The sequence below is a fragment of the Eretmochelys imbricata genome, chromosome 2 (genome assembly GCF_965152235.1).
Source record: "Eretmochelys imbricata isolate rEreImb1 chromosome 2, rEreImb1.hap1, whole genome shotgun sequence".
In the NCBI taxonomy this organism is placed as follows: Eukaryota; Metazoa; Chordata; order Testudines; family Cheloniidae; genus Eretmochelys; species Eretmochelys imbricata.
In genome coordinates, this window is record NC_135573.1 from 103,797,156 (window position 1) to 103,818,855 (window position 21,700).

A 21,700-nucleotide genomic window follows, 5' to 3' on the forward strand; every position below is an offset into this window, starting at 1 on the left:
ACACAGTCTGTAAGATGCTTCATCTCTTGTGGAGAAGAAAGTGGTTAGTTGAGGGGATTAGTTGTATTTAAAAGGGCATGTTTAAAAGTAGAATTTCTTTGTAATACAGCACAGCATCAAGGCAGAAGGGCAGCTCTTACAAGATAAATAATGTGTCTTTTCAGAAGCATACTATAATATGCTCAGACCTTTTATACTACCACAAAAAAGTTCAAGTACTGAAATAAGTCCTTATTTCAAAGGATTTTGGTCAATCCTTTATTGCTTGCACATCAGACCATATTTTCCGGTGATGAAAGTCCATATAAAATGTGCATCCAAGAAACTCAGCCACAGTAGTAGTAAAACTATGAATGCCAGCTATGCTTAAGAGGGTTGACCTTTTAAATTCAGTATTCCCTTACATCAGTGGGTCCCACAATGACTTTGTTCATTACGCATTACTCTTATATATGTTCTGCTTTTTCAATTTACCTCTCCATTTAAAGTTTGTGGTTTTCTCCTCCTGCTTGAAACAGAAAAAACCCAGATTTTCAAAAATGACAAGTGATTCTGGGTTTCTCAGTTTTTGCTGCTGGACATTAGACACAGTATAGAAGCCTGGGTTATTTATTTATTTTAGTATCGTCTTCAGAAGTTAGATGCTCAACAATTTTGCCTGGACACTTGCAGCACAGGAGCACAAAACCTTAATATTTGTATACAGGCATTTACAAATGAAGAAAAGGCATAGCATTTTATGTACATAATTTGATGCAATTAGAAACACATTTGCTTTCTGAGGAAGTACACTGGGCTTAGAAATGACAAAATATTTCCTTTCTGACACAATGACTTCAAAGAACATAGGTTCTGTTCTAATGTTACAAGGGATGATGTTGAGTAATTTGTTTTCCAAAACTAGTTTTTAAGTAGCAGCATTAATTTGCAAGCTGTAGAAGGCAAAGAAACACAAAGAGAGTCCTATACCAAACCAGAAATCACCATATTGCAGACCATGCTGCTGATTACCTTACAGCAATATTATTATGGATGATGACCCACAAAACTGAGTATATAATTATTGTGACAGTAAAATAACAGCTTCTCTTCAGAATAGTTTGCAAAATGTTTCATAGGGTAACCAGCCAGGAACAGAACCAAGATCCACAGCACCAAAGGACAGCAAAGACTAACAGATTAGGTTCAAGGGACTGAAATGCTCATTACTGGCAGACTTTTTCAGATTCTCCAGTCTTTTCAGCTGTGATGTCAAATAGTTCTTCACAGGATTACATGTGTGTTCCATATCTTTTTTAGTAAGGCAGAATTCCACTAATGCATTTGAAGTCCCATACACACTCATTTGGCTCTATGCTTAATGACCAGATCAGGAGGTAAAAAGAGTTAAAAAGCTGAAAGGTCAGAGTTCAATGACCAAGATCATTACAGAACTGTTTTTTTTTTAATAAATTAAATCCAAAATTCTGGTTTTTTTTCCTTTAATTTATAGAGGTGTCTCTTTATGGATAAGGATATACATTTGTACTTTCCATGACAAATGTAAGTGCGCAAGCATTTCTCATACTTCTGTCATGTATATTAGTAAATTTCACAAGATTGCTGTTTCACAAGTATTGTTGTTTCTCTGGATGACTTCAGTGGTTTTGAACATGTTGTTAATTATTCAAACATCAAATCAGCAGTGATTACTAGCGCCAACATATTCTGAGACCCAGCGACAAAGCTGACTGTCCTTAGATATTATGCCTAAAGTCAATGAAGCTTAAGTCTCCAAAGAATGGCTTAAGTCTCCAAAGAATGTCATCTTTTTTTCTGTTTCTGGAATGATCTCAAACAGAACAGGATTTTCTCAGATTTAGTCATTATTAGAAGCTATTAAACAAAGCTTTTTGTAAATATCATTTATTCTGTTACTTGCTATTTCAAACATTTGCTGTCTTGCTTATCTGTGATTGTTTCTTTTCCTTAATAGGGCAGGCATAGCTCTTAAAATCTATATAGTTAGATGCCATGGTAAGGGGTAGAGCCAAGCAAGTAGCTGGTTTAAAAAAATGTATTTGGTTTGGTGGCTGAATTGAAAAATATGGGGGGAAATTCTATTTTTTTCCAACTGAAATGGATTTTTTTTCCTTGATGGAACAACATTTTGTTTGGGTCAAGTGAAATGCTTGGAATATTGATTTGAAATGGCATTTTCTACACAAAATGTTTGACTTTCAAATGAAATATCAAAAGAGTTCATTTCAAAATGTCAAAACAAAACTTTTAGACATTTCAATTTTTGTTTGCCAGATTTGACCTAAATTCACTAGTAGTTTTGATGCCCCCCAAAATGCAGTTACTGGTAAATTTACTATTCGCCCAAAAATTTTTGCTCAGCTCTAGTAATGGGTACTATAGAAAAAACTTCAGATAGTTAAAGAAAATCAGGTTTCTGGTGCATCTGCTCAGAGAAAGCACATTTTAAATTTGCTTTCAGCAAGTATTTCACCAGGCAAGCTTAAATTCACCTATTATAAACTTTTGTGCTAGTAAAACGTGATCTAGTGAAGGTTCACAGACAGCAAACACAAAAGGGAAGGGACTACAGCCAACACGCATTCATTTAGAAATGTAAAGAAACATTTTGCTGGTTGTTTTGCAATTTCCATGATCTCTAGCAAAGAATAGAACCAATGTGCTGCTGCTGCAAGGTAAAATTTCTGTCTGAAAGCATAGAAACCTGTTGGGAAATCTCAGCTTTGCCTGCTGAACATTGCCCAAGCGAAAGCTTTTCCATACAGCTGGTATTCAAATGCGGGGCTGTCGCACGAGGTCATTTAGTTTGCCAAACGTCTGATAACTGATATGTTCCTGAAGCAGCTTTGCATGTAATGGACAGTCCTGAGGAATCATGTGGGCTTTTATTTTTTCTCTGAGGCACTGGAAAGCTCACAGTTTGAGTCTGTTTTGGCGAGATGTGACGTAGAGACTGGTGACCAGAGTTTTGGCAGAGCGCCATTCGGTAAAAGATCTTACATTCTCAGAGATCTTTCCATTGCTCCTTCTATTGCTAGTCGCAGTCACAGTTTGGAGGGCAACTAGCCAAAAAAAAAAAAAGGGTAATGTTACACACTGGTAATCAAACTGTAGCTCATAGAATAAATAAGCAAGTGGCATAATGTGCTTATAGATGAGCAAATGCTACATAATTTTATCTTTGTCCGCCAGTTTATCAGAGGTCAGCACACACATTCCACTTAGTACTAAGAGTTTATTCACTGGCTCATGTGCAGTGGGAGAGACTAGAAACTTGAGAGGCATACAGCTGGGAGCACAGAACTCATGTGAAGGTCACTTGTACCTTGTTCCTAGAGATCTATTGGTAGCCAAGGAGGTTTCTGGCCATTGACCAGAAACAGATATTCATCAAATAATGGGGTCATTAGATGGCCAAATCTTTTCATGCCTATGCAGAAGCTATGACATAGCTTGTAGGAAATGTCAGCATGTTTCAGATTTCCCTGGCTTTTTAGCCTAAGGAATGGTAAAGATAGAATGGGAGAGCATCTGTACGCATGAGATGGTATCATCATCAAGGTGCCTCTGTCACAGTTAAGAGTAGTATTTGTTAAATGCCTTTGGTCAAGTACAAGCATCTACTGTGGACTAAGGACAGGTATTTTTTTTTTAAAGGGAGGCAAAAGATACGCAGGCAAGTGTGCCTACAGTTGCATGCTACTGCAATTGCACATGAAAATGGAAATTTAGTGAGCTACCTAGCCATTTGAGGGATAAAGCATCTGTTTTGTGCATGCAATGGTGTTAGTTGTGTGCAGACCTCAGACTTCAACTTTGTACAATCTGATCCTTAAATACTATATTAGTGTATATAGTGCATCACTCTAATGTTATCAGTGATATTTTATGCACACCCCATCCACAGAGATAGGTAAAGGTCCAGTGAGCTAAAGAACTGTAGATCCCAATAGTAAAGCTCAGAGTGCGGTTCCGTAGAAATGCCTCTTAGAAAATGTGTGGTATTTTCAATCACATTTTCAATTAGGTTTAACCAGAATGTAATGGCAAATTCAGATGTGCAGAAGTGGACTGAACTGAGGAGGGGCAGGTTCTCTGGCAGTATCTATGGTTGGCTGGGCTGAGTTGCCAACATTCCTTCAAATAAGACAGTAACCCGGGAGACCACGAGTCCAGTTGCCAGACAGGTGTTCGAGCATTCTTGTGAATTTTAGATTACATCTGTGTGGATTTGACAAGAGGGATCCTTCCTCTTCCCTCCTTTCCCCCACTCCCTACTACTCTGCAAACAAACCTGATTGGCTGTGCAGGAGTGCCATCCAAACACACAGATTTAACTCTGACCCTTGGGGGATTGGAGCTAATGAACAGACGAGAAGTGGGATGGGACACCAGCCTAGGAAAGATGATAACATGACTGAAAAAGGACTATAAACTTGCACCTTTCTACACAGTTTTGTGCTCTGCATTTGCAGTTGTATCTCCTATTAGTAGGTTAATTTCTTGTTGGTGTCATGGTAGAAGCAGAGAGAGACTTGAAGGAGGAGAGGACAGTGGGTCAGTTCAATGAGGGCACTCCATGTGTAAAGAACAGCATGGAAGAGAGTATAAAGATAGTTAAGGGAGAAATAGAGAGATAAGGGGCTTTGTCAAGGCTTGCATTATTTGCAGAGAGGAGTGCCGCAGAGGATGACGTAAGAGACAAGGGCAGATTAAGTAGGGAGGGAGTATCAAAGGCATTAAACTTGAGCTGGATGTTTTTGGAATAGAGGGAGCCAGTGGAGGGATTCAAAAGGATTGGGGAGTGGCAAACTCAGATTGACATGCAAGGAAGATGTACGTATTATTTTGACTAGATCCAAGAGTGATGTGGGTGTCAGAGAGGCCAGAGAGGAGGTTGCAACGGTCATGATGGGAGAGGATGCGAGCCTAGATGAGAGGTGGCCGGATTTGGGCCCAACTTGGCTGCGCCAGGAAAGAGAGAAGGAGAAGTTGGTGATGACTCCTGGGTTACAGGCCCAAGTGCATAGGGAGCAGACGGTGGAGCTGTCAGTGATGACAGAGGGCATGGGAGGAAAGGAGTGGTTCTTGGAAGGGAAGATCTGGAGTTCAGTTTTGGTGGTGATAAGTTTGTTGACTGGAAGATATGCATTGGAGAAGTTTGAGAGACAGGATGAGATGCAGGATTAAGCTGAGGGAATTGGCTCAGGATTGTATGGGAGAGAGTATAATTTGAAGATGGAGGCATTACATGGACAGACCTACTAGCAGAATTTAGTCTTAAGAGCCATTCATTACTACTGTTGATAATGTGTGGAAAGGAAACTACTCAACTTGAATTTCTTGTTCCAGAAGGAGTTTTCAGGGCTGACAATTAAGAGAAGGAAGAAACTATGATTTTACTTGTAAATAGAGTATATTTGATTTAGAATCATTGAGAGGCAACAGATGTAGAACTCCAAATTCTGTTTCTGGAGTCACTTTTTAGCAAAGAAACTTATTTAAATGATCAGTCTCAAAATATAGTTAATTTCAAAGGCCTAGTTGAACCAAAAATAATGCAATTCGCTAGAAACCATGTAATAAAGTTAGATAAGAAGATACATCTGATAGACACTGCAAAGTGCTTTGTATTCAGAGGTAAACATGATGCTATTGCTTTGGGGGTGTCTTGGTTTGAGAAACTTTGAGAAACTCCCAATCTAAGAAAATGTAATGGGGTCTGACTTTCAGATGGTGGGTGCCTACACACGCTGGGATACATAGAAGAAGCAGGCTTTTATCTGATTTTTAGTACGTGGCTTCTCGACAACATTTTGTTGTTGTTGTTCAATTAAGCTATTTTTTATTTAAACAGAACTTTGAAAGAAAAAATAACTCGCCTTTACATCAGAGATCCTGTGTGCATTTGAATACAAAACTCAGCTCAAATCTGCAAAAAATACATAGGAGTAGGAACACAAAACTCAGCCTTACATTGCAAAAGTGTGTATACAAATACACCCAAAATCCCATCATCCTCATAAAAATAAATATATTCCAGCTATGGGTGAACCTCTAATGATGGGTTTGAATTTGGCATCCAAAAGTGCAGATACTGATCAGAAGACCTTCTCAGTCTTTGTCCCCCCACAGCCATCCTCCCCCACTAGGCCTTGACTTCTCTGGGAAAAGGCAACAGGTTGGTGGGAGTTTCAGACAGAAAGGGGAAATAGAGCACATAAAAGGGTTCTTTCTTGTCCTAGGGAGCAAAATGACTGGAAATATAAGAGACAATGGGAGGGTTTCTCTGGCAGGGAAGAGGGAAAAGCTGGAAGGAGGGAGCGTGTAGCTGGGTGTCCTTTTGACAGAGGGAGTGGGAAGAGACAATGGTGAAAACCAATATAACCAGAGGAGAAAATCAGAATAATGGCTGAGAGAAGCACTGGCAGATAAGGGTGTCAGAACAGAGACTGAGCCCACAGCAGGAAGAGGAGGAGAGGGAGAGACTGAGGTGAGCACAGGCAGGAGATGCTGCCAGCATGGGGAGAGGAGATGATTGCATGCAGAGGATGGAGCTGCTCTGAAGTTGGCTCTAGTCAAACCCTACACACTTTTATTTACATAGATGGCAGGGACAGGGAGGGATTTGCCAAACTTCCTACTCAGTCCCTATTAGTGGAGATCTAAGAAACCACTAAACTAAAAGAAGCCGAGTGTTGTTGGGGAAGTTGAAAGAAAGGCCCTTATTGTATATACAAAAGGCGTTCTCCTGTGTTGCTCTAAACAATGTTTCCTCCTTTACACTCTTCCAGAGACAGACAGCTACTTAGCCAGTGCTGTTAATATTTCTGTTTTATATTTGCTAGTGCATACCCCATCATAAAGCTCTTTACAAATGTAAACTGATACGCAGTCTGTACAAAGTGATCAACTTCATCCACAAGTTACTGAGCCCAGCATTATTTGGTTATGTACAGGGAAGAATAATTCCCTTCACTGGAGGAATCACTGGGTTAGGTTTAGTGGCCTGTGTCATGCATCAGGTCAGACTAGATGATCATAATGTTCCCTTCTGGCTTTAGAAGCTATGAATTTCTGAGCCTTGAAATGCAGCCACTTCTAGTGTGAGATAAAGCAATTGTTTAGCGGAGTGTGTAAGACAATACGTGGGGAGCATTTGTTCAGTACTGAGTTGGAGAGAAGAGTGCCACCTTCTGAATCATCAGCATCATCTCTTACAGTTACTAGGTTTTAGGGCTGTCAGACGATTAAAAAAATTAATTGTGATTAATCACATTGTTAAATAATAATAGAATACCATTTATTTAAATATTTTGGATATTTTCTACATTTTCAAATATACTGATTTCAATTACAACAAAGAATACAAAATGTACAGTGCTCACTTTATATTTTTTATTACAAATATTTGCACTGTAAAAAAACAAAATTCAATTAACCTAATACAAGTACTGTAGTGCAATCTATTTATCATGAAAGTTGAACTTACAAATGTAGAATTATGTACAAAGAAAACTGCATTCAAAAACAAAACAATATAAAATTTTAGAGCCTGCAAGTCCACTCAGTCCTATTTCTTGTTCAGCCAATCGCTCAGACAAACAAATTTGTTTACATTTTCAGGAGATAATGCTGCCCACTTCTTGTTTACAATTTCACCTGAAAGTGAGAACAGGCGTTTTCATGGCGCTGTTGTAGCCGGCATCGCAAGATATATATGTGCCAGATGCACTAAAGTTTCATATGTCCCTTAGTGCTTCAACCGCCATTCCAGGGGACATGCGTCCATGCTGATGACAGGTTCTGCTCAATAACAATCGAAAGCAGTGCGGATCAATGCATGTTCATTGTCATCACCTGAGTCAGATGCCACCAGCAGAAGGTTGATTTTCTTTTTTGGTGGTTCGGGTTCCACATCGGAGTGTTGCTCTTTTAAGACTTGTGAAAGCATGCTCCACACCTTGTCCCTCTCAGATTTTGGAAGGCACTTCAGATTCTTAAACCTTAGGTCGAGTGCTGTAGCTATCTTTAGAAATCTCACATTGGTATCTTCTTTGCATTTTGTCAAATTTACATTAAAAGTGTTCTTAAAATGAACGACATGTGCTGGGTCATCATCCGAAACTGCTATAACATGAAATATATGGCAGAATGCAGGTAAAACAGAGCAGGGGGCATAGAATTCTCCCCCAAGGAGTTCAGTCACAAATTTAATTAACACATTATTTTTTTAACAAGCGTCATCAGCATGAAAGCATGTCCTCTGGAATCGTGGCCAAAGCATGAAGGGGGATACGAATGTTTAGCATATCTGGCACGTAAATACCTTGCAAAGCCGGCAACAAAAGTGCCATGCAAATGCCTGTTCTCACTTTCTGGTGACATTATAAATATGAAGAGGGCAGCATTGTCTCCTGTAAATGTAAACAAACTTGTTTGTCCTAGCAATTGGCTGAACAAGAAGTAGGACTGAGTGAACTTGTAGGCTCTGAAGTTTTACATTGTTTTGTTTTTGAGTGCAGTTATGTAAAAAAAAAAATCTATATTTGTAAGTTGCAATTTCACGACAAAGAGATTCCACTACAGTACTTGTATGAGGTGAATGGAAAAATACTATTTCTTTTGTTTATCATTTTTAATATTTGTAATAAAAATAATATACACTTTGATTTCAATAACAAAGAATACAATATATATGAAAATGTAGAAAAACATCCAAAATATTTAATAAATTTCAGTTGGTATTCTATTGTTTAACAGTGTGATTAAAACTGCCGTTAATCACGCTTAATTTTTTTTTAGTTAATCCCATGAGTTAACTGTGATTAATCGACAGCCCTACTAGGTTTCCTTTGGAGGTTTCTTGTCCAAGTACACACCTGACTCAGCCTGCTTACCTTGTAAGAACTGATGGTATCTCAACACAAGGCTGGTTGATTGCAGGTCTGAATGAGAGGACTCCAACTTAATATCCACTCTCTCCTCTAGCATAGAAACCTACCCTTCCCTCAGGATATAATTGCAGATCAATCATCTCTATGTCAAGCGATAACATGAACACGCTTCACAAGGAATGAATGATTAGAAGATCAATCTAAAACTTGTGACTCCTGTAATGCAAAAGGATTTGGATGGCAGTGAAATACACATTAACTTGAATAAGTATAGGGTAGGCTATGTCTGTAGGGCACCCAAAAATCAGAACATATGGTCATGCCATGTTCTGCTCAAACAATGTTTCAGTTTGGACCCCAGTATTGCACAGTTTGCTGTGGATCTCCTATATTATAAGGTGAACTGAGCTGTTCAGGAAATCAGTGTTGACAGCAAACTCACAACAATTAATCAGTGGGCTCCTTTAGGAGAAAATAGCTCCATACCCTTGATTGAAAAATATATCTGTGTAAAAACTACAGGCCCAATTCACCATTGCACCAAGCTCGGCTTAACTACAGATTGGAAGGAGGCAAAGTACAGGCAATGAAATCCTATATAATATCTGTTCCTTTCTATGTCTTTGAGTGAGCCATGGTTATTGGGGAAGCTGGAATATTTTTAACCTATTCAAGTAAAGCAAGACAATGTAAGTGTCTACAAAGTCTCCTGTTATGTCCATTTCATGGAGGAAAGGCTTGAGTGATCACCAGATACGGATGTCATATGCTTTCTGGTTTCTAGTTCTTTTTTGTTTTGATAATGCATATTCTTTTATCTTGCTGTTCCTCCTCTTAATTTTTGTGTGCCTATAAAACCTTCATGTTAATGTAATCTTCCAGCTAAACTGCTGGTTTGATTCTTGTGATCTCTTAAACCTCTAGCTATTTAACAGCAATTTTCTGGTGTATAGAAAGTAAACACAGTCCTAGAGACATATAAAGATAATTTCCAATGTACACCAATAAGGATTAGAAGACAGCAGAACAATTCTTTGGAAAGCCTTTATAGCTCTTTGACTCTAAGTTACAGCTGTATGAAGAAAAATATTGAAGCCTAACAAACCACAACGATATATGTAAGTGACTGATACTGTGAGGTTTACTCAACTTCTTTTAGCGCTTCTGCTGTGTTAAAACAGGCCTACAATGCCTTTTTATGTGGAAATCTTCTAGTTGGGTGTGGTGGGGAAGCCGTTCCTGTGACTCATGCTGCAGGGAATTCCCTAATGATTTAGAATATTTTTACTTCTGGACATCTGCACAGTTTCCTTTAATTCTGCAGTGAGCAGTTGATAGGAGTGAACTACAAAGAACCATTCACTGTTGAGCCATTTCATTTTAAATGGGTGTTTATATATTGAAAAGTTCAAAAAAAACCCATACTAATGAAGTAGGTGTACCGTGTTTTCATCTCTAGTAACTCCAGGGGCTTACTACAGACTGAAAAAAAACCGATAAAGCAGAGCTGGATGAAGCACACTCAGAACAGAAAATGCTATCAATAACGGCACATCACAGTTATCAGTCTTTCAGTGTCAGACTTCCCAACAAATCCCTTTGTTTTCAGTTGACAATTATACTGATCACCAGCTGTAAATGACGACAAACAGCACTAAATATTGCCCTTCCAGACTCTGAGATCCATCCTGAGTAGAAAGAGCCAAACAGCTTCCTGCTCACATAGAACTTTTGTTACTTGTGTAGCTAGTTCCTCACACTGGGCCTGATCCAAAGCTCATTGAAGACCCCCAGAGTGGGGCCAAGATTTAATCCCCAGTAACTTCAGTGGGCTTTGCTCTATGTTCTCTGTGGTGTGCCTCCCTTCCCCGTACAAAAAAATTAAAACCCTGAGGCATTCTCTTGGTTCAAAAGAGAAGCAAAATGTGAGATTTGGAGAGAGACTTCCCATACATCTATCCCTTCAATATACCGTAACAAAATGTTAACAAGCACTCTGACTGAAACGAGGCATTTGATTTCAAGAGGGGATTTTAAAAATACTTTGTAAACGTAAATAAATAAATAAAATAAGTTGCTTGGAAAAGACTCTCTCTCTCTCTCTCTCTCTCTCTTTTTCATAACAACTGCCCATTTGGGTACAGTAATTCCAGAGAGTAAACTTTAACGGGAATGCCTGAAATGTGTCTGCTTCAGCTTTGTGTTATGTCTGTAATTTGAATTATTTGCATTTTGGAAAGGTATAAATTGCTCTGGTGTACTTTTGTTGGTCCTTGGCCAAGAAGGGAGTTGCCTTGGGCTTTGAGTCAGCCAGGCTGATGCAGATGTGGCAGACTTACAATGGAAACTTTTGTGGTTTATTGGTCCTCACTCCTCAGGCACATTCTGACAAGAGACAGTATCCTGCATACTTGGTAGGATACTGGGCATATGTGGCACTGGAAGAAAAATACTTTTCCCTGAGATAGGCAAATGTTTCAAGCCCCCACAAATTGTTCCATTCCCATCTTTTTTTTTTCTTTTTTCTTTTCTTTTTTTTTAAATTTCAGCTGAACTGTATAAACCTGCAAAACATGTTTACTGTGAGAAGTTGACGTAGTGGTCTAAGGTTTCCCTCCTGGAGTTGATCCCAGTCCGTGGGCGTTGAGATTTCCTTCTCGGTTCACCAGACGTAACATGAAGAATTGTCTACTTTTTTGTCTCTGCTTCATAACAACTTCTCCTCCTTATGTTTTGGTTAAATGAAATGTCACTAACTCTTAATGAGTCGTCTGTTTCCCCGCCCCTTTAAACAGCAAAGTCTGGACATTCTCAAGAGAATTTCTTATTGGACCAAAAGCTAGTGCTCTTATTAGCTTCTAGATAATAGCCAAAGAATAAGCACAGCTCGGGATTATTTTATATATAACAGTTTAGATTATATCATCTAAAATGTTTCTGAAAAAACTCACTCTTTGTCATCATAAAAATTTAAAAAGCACATAATGGCAGCACTGGATGAGGTAATTGAAAGATTAGCTGTAGAAGGAGCCATTTTGAATTTTACAAAAATATTGGCAAGAAATAAAAACAGAATCCTGAATCAAGTCATTCATCTTGCAAGGTGGAAATTAAACATAACGAAATAACCTGAAGTTTTGTAATCCATTTACAGAAGCAAATTTAACACATGCTAACTACTAGATTGCACTTCTTTAGGTAAAAACACTACTAAAGCAGAGGTTCCTAAGAAGACTGTTACTCTGAATAGTTTGTAGTGCTGTCAAAATTCTGATACTTTCAAAATCATGTTAATTTCAACTTCAGTTTAACTTTTTTTTTTTTTCACAGAGAAAAGATGGGTCCCAATTTGAGGGATTGTGGTCAGGTTTTTTTATTGTCAATTTAGAAAAAGCATCTGGTAGATTAATTCTGAAGTTATATCCAGTACTCCTGCGAGGTCTGTTTAATCCTGGCAGTGCTAAAAGACACTGCTAGAAAGATTTGAGTGCTAATTCTTCTCTTCTGTCTCCCTACTATTGCAATACCTACTGCAAAGATTCTTCTTCTTGTTTATTTTTATTTGGCAGCATGATTTAAAATGGAGGAAGAAACTAAGGCACATATGCTGATTATTTCTGATAGAAATCAGTTGTGCTCAAAAGTGTGTAGCATTCACACTGTGTGTCTCTTTGTTAAGAAGAAATGGTTTTAGACTTAAAAACAATCACCAAAAGCCAGTTGCACTACAGCATTCCTTTCACAGTGGGAGTGCTGTACACAAAAATATTATTTACAGACATTTGTAATAAATCAGACAGTTTTAAATGTGTCACCTCCATCCTTGGCATGAAAGAGAAGAGAGAAGAAAAAGTGCATTCACTGGTACCTTCCAGAGAGGACTTTTTTTTTAAACATGTGAACAGCTGTGTGGTGAAGTTCAAAATAACTAATATTTGCATTTGCATGTCCCAATGCAATAAATATACAAAAGAGATGACATCAAGTTTAATTTTCCCATTCACTCCAATGACATCTCATGTGCATTAAACCACAAGTGTCCCTGCTGCTGAACTCAGACAGCAATCTGTTTGTGGCCATTTGTACATATTTTTCCTTTTCTAGGATCAGTGAATGGAAACCTTACATTCTGTATTATTTTTCTCATTTCCCTGTTGTTGAGTTTTGAAACCCTGAAAAAAGAATCTCCTCATTGGCCACTTGTTCCTGTATCAATGAATTTTTTTAAAACAAATATTTCCCAAAAGAAATCACCAGAAAACCTAAAACTCATGGTTTAAAATTAATCTCATGTGGACACATTGAACTAATAGAACAGGACTGGCCAAAGCACAGCCTGCAAGCCAGATGCAGCCCCAAAATTCAACAATGTGGCCCACAGACGTACTAGGAGCAGATCCTTCACTGGTGTACATCGATCTTTAATGTGGAGGTGTCACGCACAGAAACTACATTTCCCAGCAATGTTCCCTCTTGATCTAAGCAGCAGAAACTTAAACAGCTTGTGTCAGGCTGCTCATATCAAAATAGAATATTGCATGCTGGGACCTATTGAAGATGAGGACAGCTATAATTTGATACCCTTCGTTACACTGCTCCTTTTTAATCCTAACTCTTGGCTCTGATAGTATTTATCATTCATACATTTCAAAATACTTTACAAAGGGAGGTAAGCATCAATATTCCCATTTTACATATGGGGAAACTGAGCGGTGAAGTGAGCTACTCATATTAGTGACGAATTGTTTTTAATCCCAATCTCTTTACTCCCATCTTCTCCCTCCCTTTTAAACAAACTAAATGGTATCCCATGCTCCTGGCAAGTTACTTATGTACCTTCTTGGTTGGGCAAAGTTTGGGCAACCCATCAACAGAACTATTTTCCTTCTTTCTTCACCCCAACAGAACTTTTATAACTTGTCAACAGCTGTATGCTCAGGCTGAAGGGGAGAAAACAAAGCACAGAACTAGATTTATTTTCCTCCTTCTTTTGTCTTTTAGATGGTCACCATGTGTGGGAAATGGAAGCCAAAACTGACAAAGAAATGTGCAAACCAGTAAGTATGCCTTAATTTTAACATCACAATTAAAAATATGTTTCATTTCTCTAGCACTCTTCTTCCAGAGTGGGCTTTCCAAGACTTTGGCACTCTTTCCCAACCCTGAAACAGACCAAGTACTAAGGCCTTCCCTCATGGAAACCTTTCTTTTAATGGGAGTGGGGGCAAAAGGCCTTCAGTGAAATCTATTCTGAAAATAAATGCATTTGGAATGTGTATTTTCAATATCTGGATGGGACCAGCCTGTATCTTTTTTTCTTTTTGCTGGCTCAATTCCACTTTGAGCTCAGCAAAGAAAGATATTCAGTTCTGGGTTCTGCTTTTCTCAAAAAAACACACCAGACACAACACTTTCTCTGGCTTCCTTGTGCCGTCTCCAGAAAGATTTGGAGTCTCCTTAGGAGACCAGCTTCACAGTCTGAGAAGCGTATATCTTTACAAACTTGATCACTGAAACCGTCACTGAAATGCAGCTATTTATAGGTGGGAAGCACGGCCTCTATTCCAGTCCAGCAATCCTACACAACGGTTTATTAGGAGAAGTGAAGAATAATTTATCCAAGGGAAACTACAGGGGAAATGTGGGCAAACTGTTTAAAGACCTGAATGTGAAACCAGCCAGGATACTAATCACTATCAATCACTCTTACTCAGTCAAAAAAGTGCTAGGGGTCTTTTGGTGATCAAAAATAGAGCCACAGTCTTTTGGGTCTAAAAGCTGATGCTGTCAGCAGCTAAGTCTGTTCTTAGCACCCTATTGGAACATTGTTCCACTAATAATTCAGGGAAGAGAGCCATCTAAGGGATCACCAGCATTGCTTCCTGTAGCACTTGGTGTCCTTTTGGGATTTCCCACCCATGCATTGACCAGGCCTAACCTTCCTGGGGTGAGAAGAGCTGACAAGATCACCCCACGAACTGACGTGGCTGGAGAAATATGTTAGATAAAAAATATTTCATTGTGGAACATGGAAATACACCTCTACCCTGATATAACGCTGTCCTCGGGAGCCAAAAAATCTTACCGCGTTATAGGTGAAACCGTGTTACATTGAACTTGCTTTGATCCACCGGAGTACGCAGCCCCGCCCCACCCCCTGGAGCACTGCTTTACCACATTATATCCGAATTCGTGTTCTATCGGGTCACGTTATATCAGGGTAGAGGTGTATTATTAAAAAAGAAAATCTTTTTGTGATACCAAGAGTAAGCTCTAATCACACCATTTAAAGCTTCTTTTCTTTCTATAGTACCCAGACTGGGCATCAGAGCAGCTCAAACATTATTAACAAATGTCACCCAGTGATGCCCGACCCCAATCTCATCATTCTGGAAACTACTGTTCCTAAAGTATAAATTCCTAGCAAGGAACATCTACAAACATGATACATGTGGTACAGTTTTGGTTATCCTGCCTTCACACTTCTGACCCCAATAATCAAACTCATTGCTGAAGAAACCCAAATCTAGGCCAAGCTGCAGGGAGCATTAGCCAGAAAGGACCCAGAAAACCTGCTGCAGGCACAACCTTCAGCTCCACCAAGGCTTGCTCACCAGTTGGTATGCAGTGACGATATTTCTCTTTGGGAACTCAGCAGAGACATTCCCATAGTTGATGTGCTCGTATTATTGTGCAGAGCTCCTGTCTCAGATATGGACTGACTTTCTCACGTTTGTTTCTGTAGAATTCATTGGTGGTGGAGATACCACCTTTCCGCAATCAGAGAATTACCAGTCCTGTTCAGGTCAATTTCTATGTCTGCAATGGAAAGCGAAAGAGAAGCCAGTACCAGCTATTCACCTATCTTCCTGCTAATGGTAACAATATATTTCTAACCTCCGGTAGTGGAAACTAGAGATATGAATATTTGCTAAAAAGACACAGAAAAAAGATAGAATGTAACTGATAATAATTCTGTAGCTCACTCGAGCAATTTAGGGCTGTAATTATTGCTATAAAATAAAAAATGTGAGCTGCCCCACTGGGCTGTCTCGTAATTTGCTGTCTGAAGAAGACACCTTCCAAATAAAGTGTTTCCTTTTCAGTGGTAGAGACTTCTGAGCTCTCTCTTGTTGGAACAAAATCACAACAAGCGTTATTCATTGTCTGCAAAGCCTGTGGCCTCAGGGGGACCCTGGATTGTGCCTGTGTTTATACATGCTCAATACATCTAAGAGCTCCTCATGTGGCACATGAGGAGAAAGAAGGTCCTCTGTGCCCATGGGCAGCAGAAAGACTCTTTAAAAAATGAGATTGCTGAGCTGTCTCTCAGGCTTCCTCGAGAGTCCCAACTTCCCAACCCCAGAGAGCGTATCATTCGAACAATGCTTCTGAACTCACCCCACAAATTGTGCTGTGCTCTGAGCTGGAGCTGGTGGGGATTTGTCCTGCCACCCGTCCTTCACCCGCCTGCCTGTTTGGGGTTGGAAATTGAGTCTCAAAGTGAGGTGAGAATTCCTCCCAGTGTTACTTATAGGCCACTGTGGGTGCTGAACACACAAGCTCCTTGAATGTGGAGTTGAGAGGCCAGTTCTAGCCTAGCTTAGGATTGAGTTAGGGGGTAGTTAATGCTATTTGCAGGACAGGTGCCTGGCCCCAGATCAGAGATAAAATGAAGTCCACAGCGTCCTTATGCTGTCTGTCAGGTTGGTGGGCCAGAGGGACCTGTCAGTGATTCTCTGTAGAACAGGCCATACAATGGAGTAAGAGGGAGCAGGCATTGCTAACTCACTCTTGAGCAGCTTGACTCAAGAACAATTTTTCTTTCTCTTGAGAAAAACAAGGCCCATTGCACTCATCTTTCCAAGCTGGCTCTTGCAAAGTCTGCATGCACGAGGGGATTGAGTGTACCACTTAGGAACTATTCCAGGATCTCCTGTGAGAGGAATCAGATTGTGTGGCTACTTTCATGAAATGCCTTCTGACCCCCTACTTTCTTACCATTCAAATCAGAAGGTTGATTTCCAGTTGAATTCTACTCTGGAGCACTGTTGAAAAGCATAATGGGAAAGGAAATCAGAAGGTTTTCTAAAATCCTTTATGTATATGAAAGGTTTGGGCCATGGGGATTTTCACAAGTGTGGTAATCTGTGCTATTTTGGAACCTCATATTGCCAAATGCTATGAAGTGATGGTAACCTACCAATACTAGGGGCATTCAAGAGAGAGGTGTGTGCAATATTCATCATAAAAAAGGTAAATTTACTCCTGTTTCTTTACATTTAGTTATAACTTTAAAATGGATCAATTTCAGAGAGCCCTTTTTTGGTGAGATATGAAGGTTTATTTAAAGTGAAAATGACCTAGTTGTCAAGGGAAATGGGTTGGCAAGGAAAACATGCTTAAATTCACACTTTTCACAGGTTTCCAGTGTGAAAATAGCCATTTTGTAGGAATTTTACACAAAGTAAAATGCGAGTTGCATGATATGGCTTGGAAAAAACAACCTTGCAAACATTCTAGGTGAAACTCCATCAAATACAAATGTTGAATTTCACACAGCTCTAGTTTGATGCCAGTCCTGACTTTTATCATGACTTGAATTCAAAATAAAGCATCATAAAGTAACAGGGAATTTGACAACAAAAGATTACTCCTTAAATGTCATAGAAGGACTCTACTGAGATGGTTGCCCCAGGTTTTGTTGAATTAGCCTAATTATGCAAATCTTCTCTGCGGTGTGTATGTCTATGTATAGTCGAAGATTGTGTAACTCTTCTAGATGACAAACAGAAGAGTTATCATTCTCTTATATGATACCTTCAGCAGCAAGCATCTGTTGTGATGGCCAGAGATAGTGCTTACCTTGCCATATACCTTCCATAGATATTTAAATCTCAGCTCTGTTGCTGACTGCTATTTGCACTACAACATGTTCTTTCAAACAACAAGACTCCTTTCTTTTTCATCTACCTGGCCCTGATTCTCCATTGCCCTGCACCTCAGGCCATCGTTTACATGAGTGCAAAGTGAGTGTAAAACACTACCATTTGGTTTTAGTATCACTTTACAATCTCTTTGCACGAGTATAAATAACTTCCCAAGAAACAGGCAATAGAGAATGATCTCCTACTTTATTTTGTTGAGCCCTTATGACAATGTCATTTTTTGAAACACTGTGGGCCTGATTCGCCACTCCAATACTGGTTTTATGCCCATGTAACTCCAAGGATTTCAAACCATTGCAGCCTTGATTGACAGGTGTAGAACCAGTGTAAGAGAGTAAAAATTCTGACCTGGGAGACCCTTTTTGTATATAATATATAAATAATTTTAAGAAACATGCTGATTTGTTTACAAACTCCCTTCTGCATATAGAAGTAGTAAGAATAAATATATTTTTGTAATCACCTGTAATTATTCAAAGAGTATATTTTTGTATTGGTGATGCTTGTAATTGTTTGCATCATGCCCTTTACTGGCAGGGATGCGACATCTTGACTATTGTCATATGTATATACATGCAAAAATTAGACTAAATTTAGCACCAAACTCAGTTATCCAATATGCTATATTTAATGCAGGGTTTTTTTTAAGTTGCACTGGTTTATCTAATTTAATTCACAAGCTTCTTGTAGTTTGCAAAGATATTAAAGAAAACCAAAGTTACACTCATCAAGAAAAAACTAATTAAGCCAGCAATTACTATGTTACCTAGGTAAAAAGGTTTAAAAAATATCAGCAACATATTTGTCCAGTGAACACCTCCTGACTTGTTCAGACAAAATCACACAAAGTGTACAGACTATAGATTTTTAACAAGCAAATGTCAAAGTAATCATCAACTATTAGATGTGGTTTTACACAAATCAGGTAGTATATCATGTGTTCTTCCTGTTTTTAGCCTTGAAATGTTAGCATATTGTCTGATTAGAAAGCCTTCCATGGATTTCTGTGCATTAAGGGTCCTTTAGAAATTACATGATACATGTTACACTTTACATTCAGCTAAACATTCCCAGAGCAAGGTATAGTATGGTACCAGCAAGGTACTAGCCTTGTGCTGGTACTTTTTGTGGGGTTAGAGGGAAGGAACTGATACACACACGCCACAGGGTCACTTCCCAGCTGCTACCATAATCTTAGAGCCAAAGTATTCCCTACAGTCCTGTTTCTCCCCATTTTACAGAGGCGAAGAGCCAATGGATCCAGGTATTGATGGATTCACTCAGTCACAAGCTCTGTGAATGGCCCCATATAGCACGCAGAGAGTACAACTTTGTGGCATGCAGAGAGTGCAGACCACTCTGTACTGCAGAACTCTCTGCTTTCCCTGCAGTCAAGGACTTCCTAGGCTGTGGAGACATGGCAGGATTTTCCCCTCTCTATATAAATGGAAACAATTTGTAGGAAAGGAGCTTACTTGGGGGATCATGAGTTTCTACAGCTTAAAACTATATCCCATAATGGGAAAACTTGTACATAAAATAGAGGCTTTACAAGGTGGGGAGGAGAAGTGGAGCTGTGTTTTGAAAAGAGGTGAGTCTGTATGAAAACTCTGGCTTGGACAGACTCAAACCGTGGGGGATTCAAAATCCAGATCTGGTTCTGAATTTTGGCTCTTGGGTCCACCTCTGCTGAAAGTAACTAATCCCAGATCTCACTTTCCTATTATCATACGTAAATTGATAATAGATAAAAGCTGTTGATCTTTGGCTATTGGCATTTTTTCTAAATGTTGCTGCAGTGTTATTAAGGCCTGAGCTACTGTATATCAGCTTTACCCTGAAGCCTGCAGGCTTTAAACGTTTGAGATTATACACTGGAGATATCTGTCACACAGAATATAAGCAAGTTCCTTAACCTTTTGATGTAGGTGAGTCCGCGCAGCTCATTTTTCATGGCCACATACCATTAAAATATCCCAGCTCCCCCCGCTGTTAAATGGTGTAAACTGTTAATCTCTGCAAAGCAAGATGAGATTACCCTTCAATAGTCCACCCTTTAAAGGCAGTCTTCATAGTAGCCCTTTTTTTAGATATTTGCTCCAGAGGCTTTATTAGTATAGAGTGTAATGTTACTTGTGAAAAAGCATTAGCCAACTCTGCATTTGTATTGTATTTTCATCTAGAAACACCATTATTATGTGTGCTAAATATTTTTTATTTTGTGTAAGATGGAATGTTTTTGTTTATATGAGTTTGTTACATGATTAGCATAATCATTTATGTTAATAAGAATATTAGTGGGCATAATCAGTAGGGTTTGGGGAATTATCTAATCTGAAGGAGATTATAGGAGAAGGAAAGCACTTAAAAATGCATGCTACAGTTAAAGATCCATTTGAGATTCCATACAGCATGTGTATGCTACTCTTAAGAAGTAAGAGTAAGGTAAGACTAGGGTCCAGATTTTTAAAGGGGTTAGACCCCCTAAATACGTTTGAAAATCTAGCCCTAGTTCTCTGTCTCAGATGCAGATGTTTAAAGTTGTCCTGTTGCGTGGAATTCTGGAGAAAGTTGAGAAGATTTTAAGAAATTCATTAACTATTAAAATTAGGTGTCTGCTTATTCAGATTTCTTTTGAACAGGTAGATTAAAAATCAAGGAGACCTTTTTAGACTTTTGTCTCTCATAAACAGGGGTTTAGTGCCATCTAAGGTATCTGTGGTGTCTGCAGAGTGCTGATGTCACATACTGCTTTAGTTCATTCAGAAGTTCTCTCTTCCATTACATTTTGCCACATAAATGTTATTTAACAAAGCAGGGAAAACAATCAATGAGTTTATTTGTCCAGGAAAAGGTTGTTATGATGGGGGAATGCTAGGACTTCCAAACTGCCTCTGTAAATTAAATCTGAAAATAGAGGCCAAATTCTGCTCTCAGGGCATGACTACATTGCCCCACAGTTCAGACTATGAGGGTGCAAAGAGCAGCGCACACCAAAAAGCAGTGCTGGAACTCCTCCCCTGTGGATGCTGCAGGCATGAACTAAAAGGTTCCTAGTTTGCATTAATGTACAGTAACTCCTCACTCAACGTTACAAAGAAAAGGAGGACTTGTGGCACCTTAGAGACTAACCAATTTATTTGAGCCTAAGCTTTTGTGAGCTACAGCTCACTTCATTGGATGCATTCAGTGGAAAATACAGTGAGAAGATGTATATATACACACAGAACATGAAACAATGGGTGTTATCATACACACTGTAAGGAGAGTGATCACTTAAGATGAACTATTACCAGCAGGAGAGCGGGGGGAGGGGGGGAAGAAATCCTTTTGTAGTGATAATCAAGGTGGGCCATTTCCAGCAGTTAACATTTGAAGTGAGCTGTAGCTCACGAAAGCTCATGCTCAAATAAATTGGTTAGTCTCTAAGGTGCCACAAGTACTCCTTTTCTTTTTGCGAATACAGACTAACACGGCTGCTACTCTGAAACCTGTCACTTAACGTTGTAGTTATGTTCCTGAAAAAAGTGACTTTAAGCAAAACGATGTTAAGTGAATCCAATTTCCCCATAAGAATTAATGTAAATGAGGAGGGGGGTTAGGTTCCAGGGAAAATTTTTCTTTGCCAGACAAAAGACCGGCACGCGTACACACACACACGCTATAAGTTTTAAACAAACAATTTAATACTGCTACACAGCGATGATGATTGTGAAGCTTGGTTGAGGTGGAGGAGTCAGAGGGTGGGATATTTCCCAGGGAATAGCTCAGTGCTAAATGATGAACTAGCAATTGGCTGAGCCCTCAAGGGGTTCACTCGTTGTTAGAGTAGCC

At 39.2% G+C, this 21,700-nt stretch overlaps 1 protein-coding gene across 2 annotated transcripts in view; it reads left to right on the forward strand.

The window, feature by feature from the left end:
- NFATC1 (nuclear factor of activated T cells 1) overlaps window positions 1–21,700 on the forward strand; it is a 142,776-nt gene that overhangs the window by 65,254 nt on the left and 55,822 nt on the right. For both annotated transcript variants that reach the window (XM_077809089.1, XM_077809091.1), the window contains exons 7-8: window positions 13,920–13,975; window positions 15,664–15,796. In XM_077809089.1, the coding sequence (XP_077665215.1) occupies window positions 13,920–13,975; window positions 15,664–15,796 (189 nt within the window). The remainder of the gene's footprint in view (window positions 1–13,919; window positions 13,976–15,663; window positions 15,797–21,700) is intronic.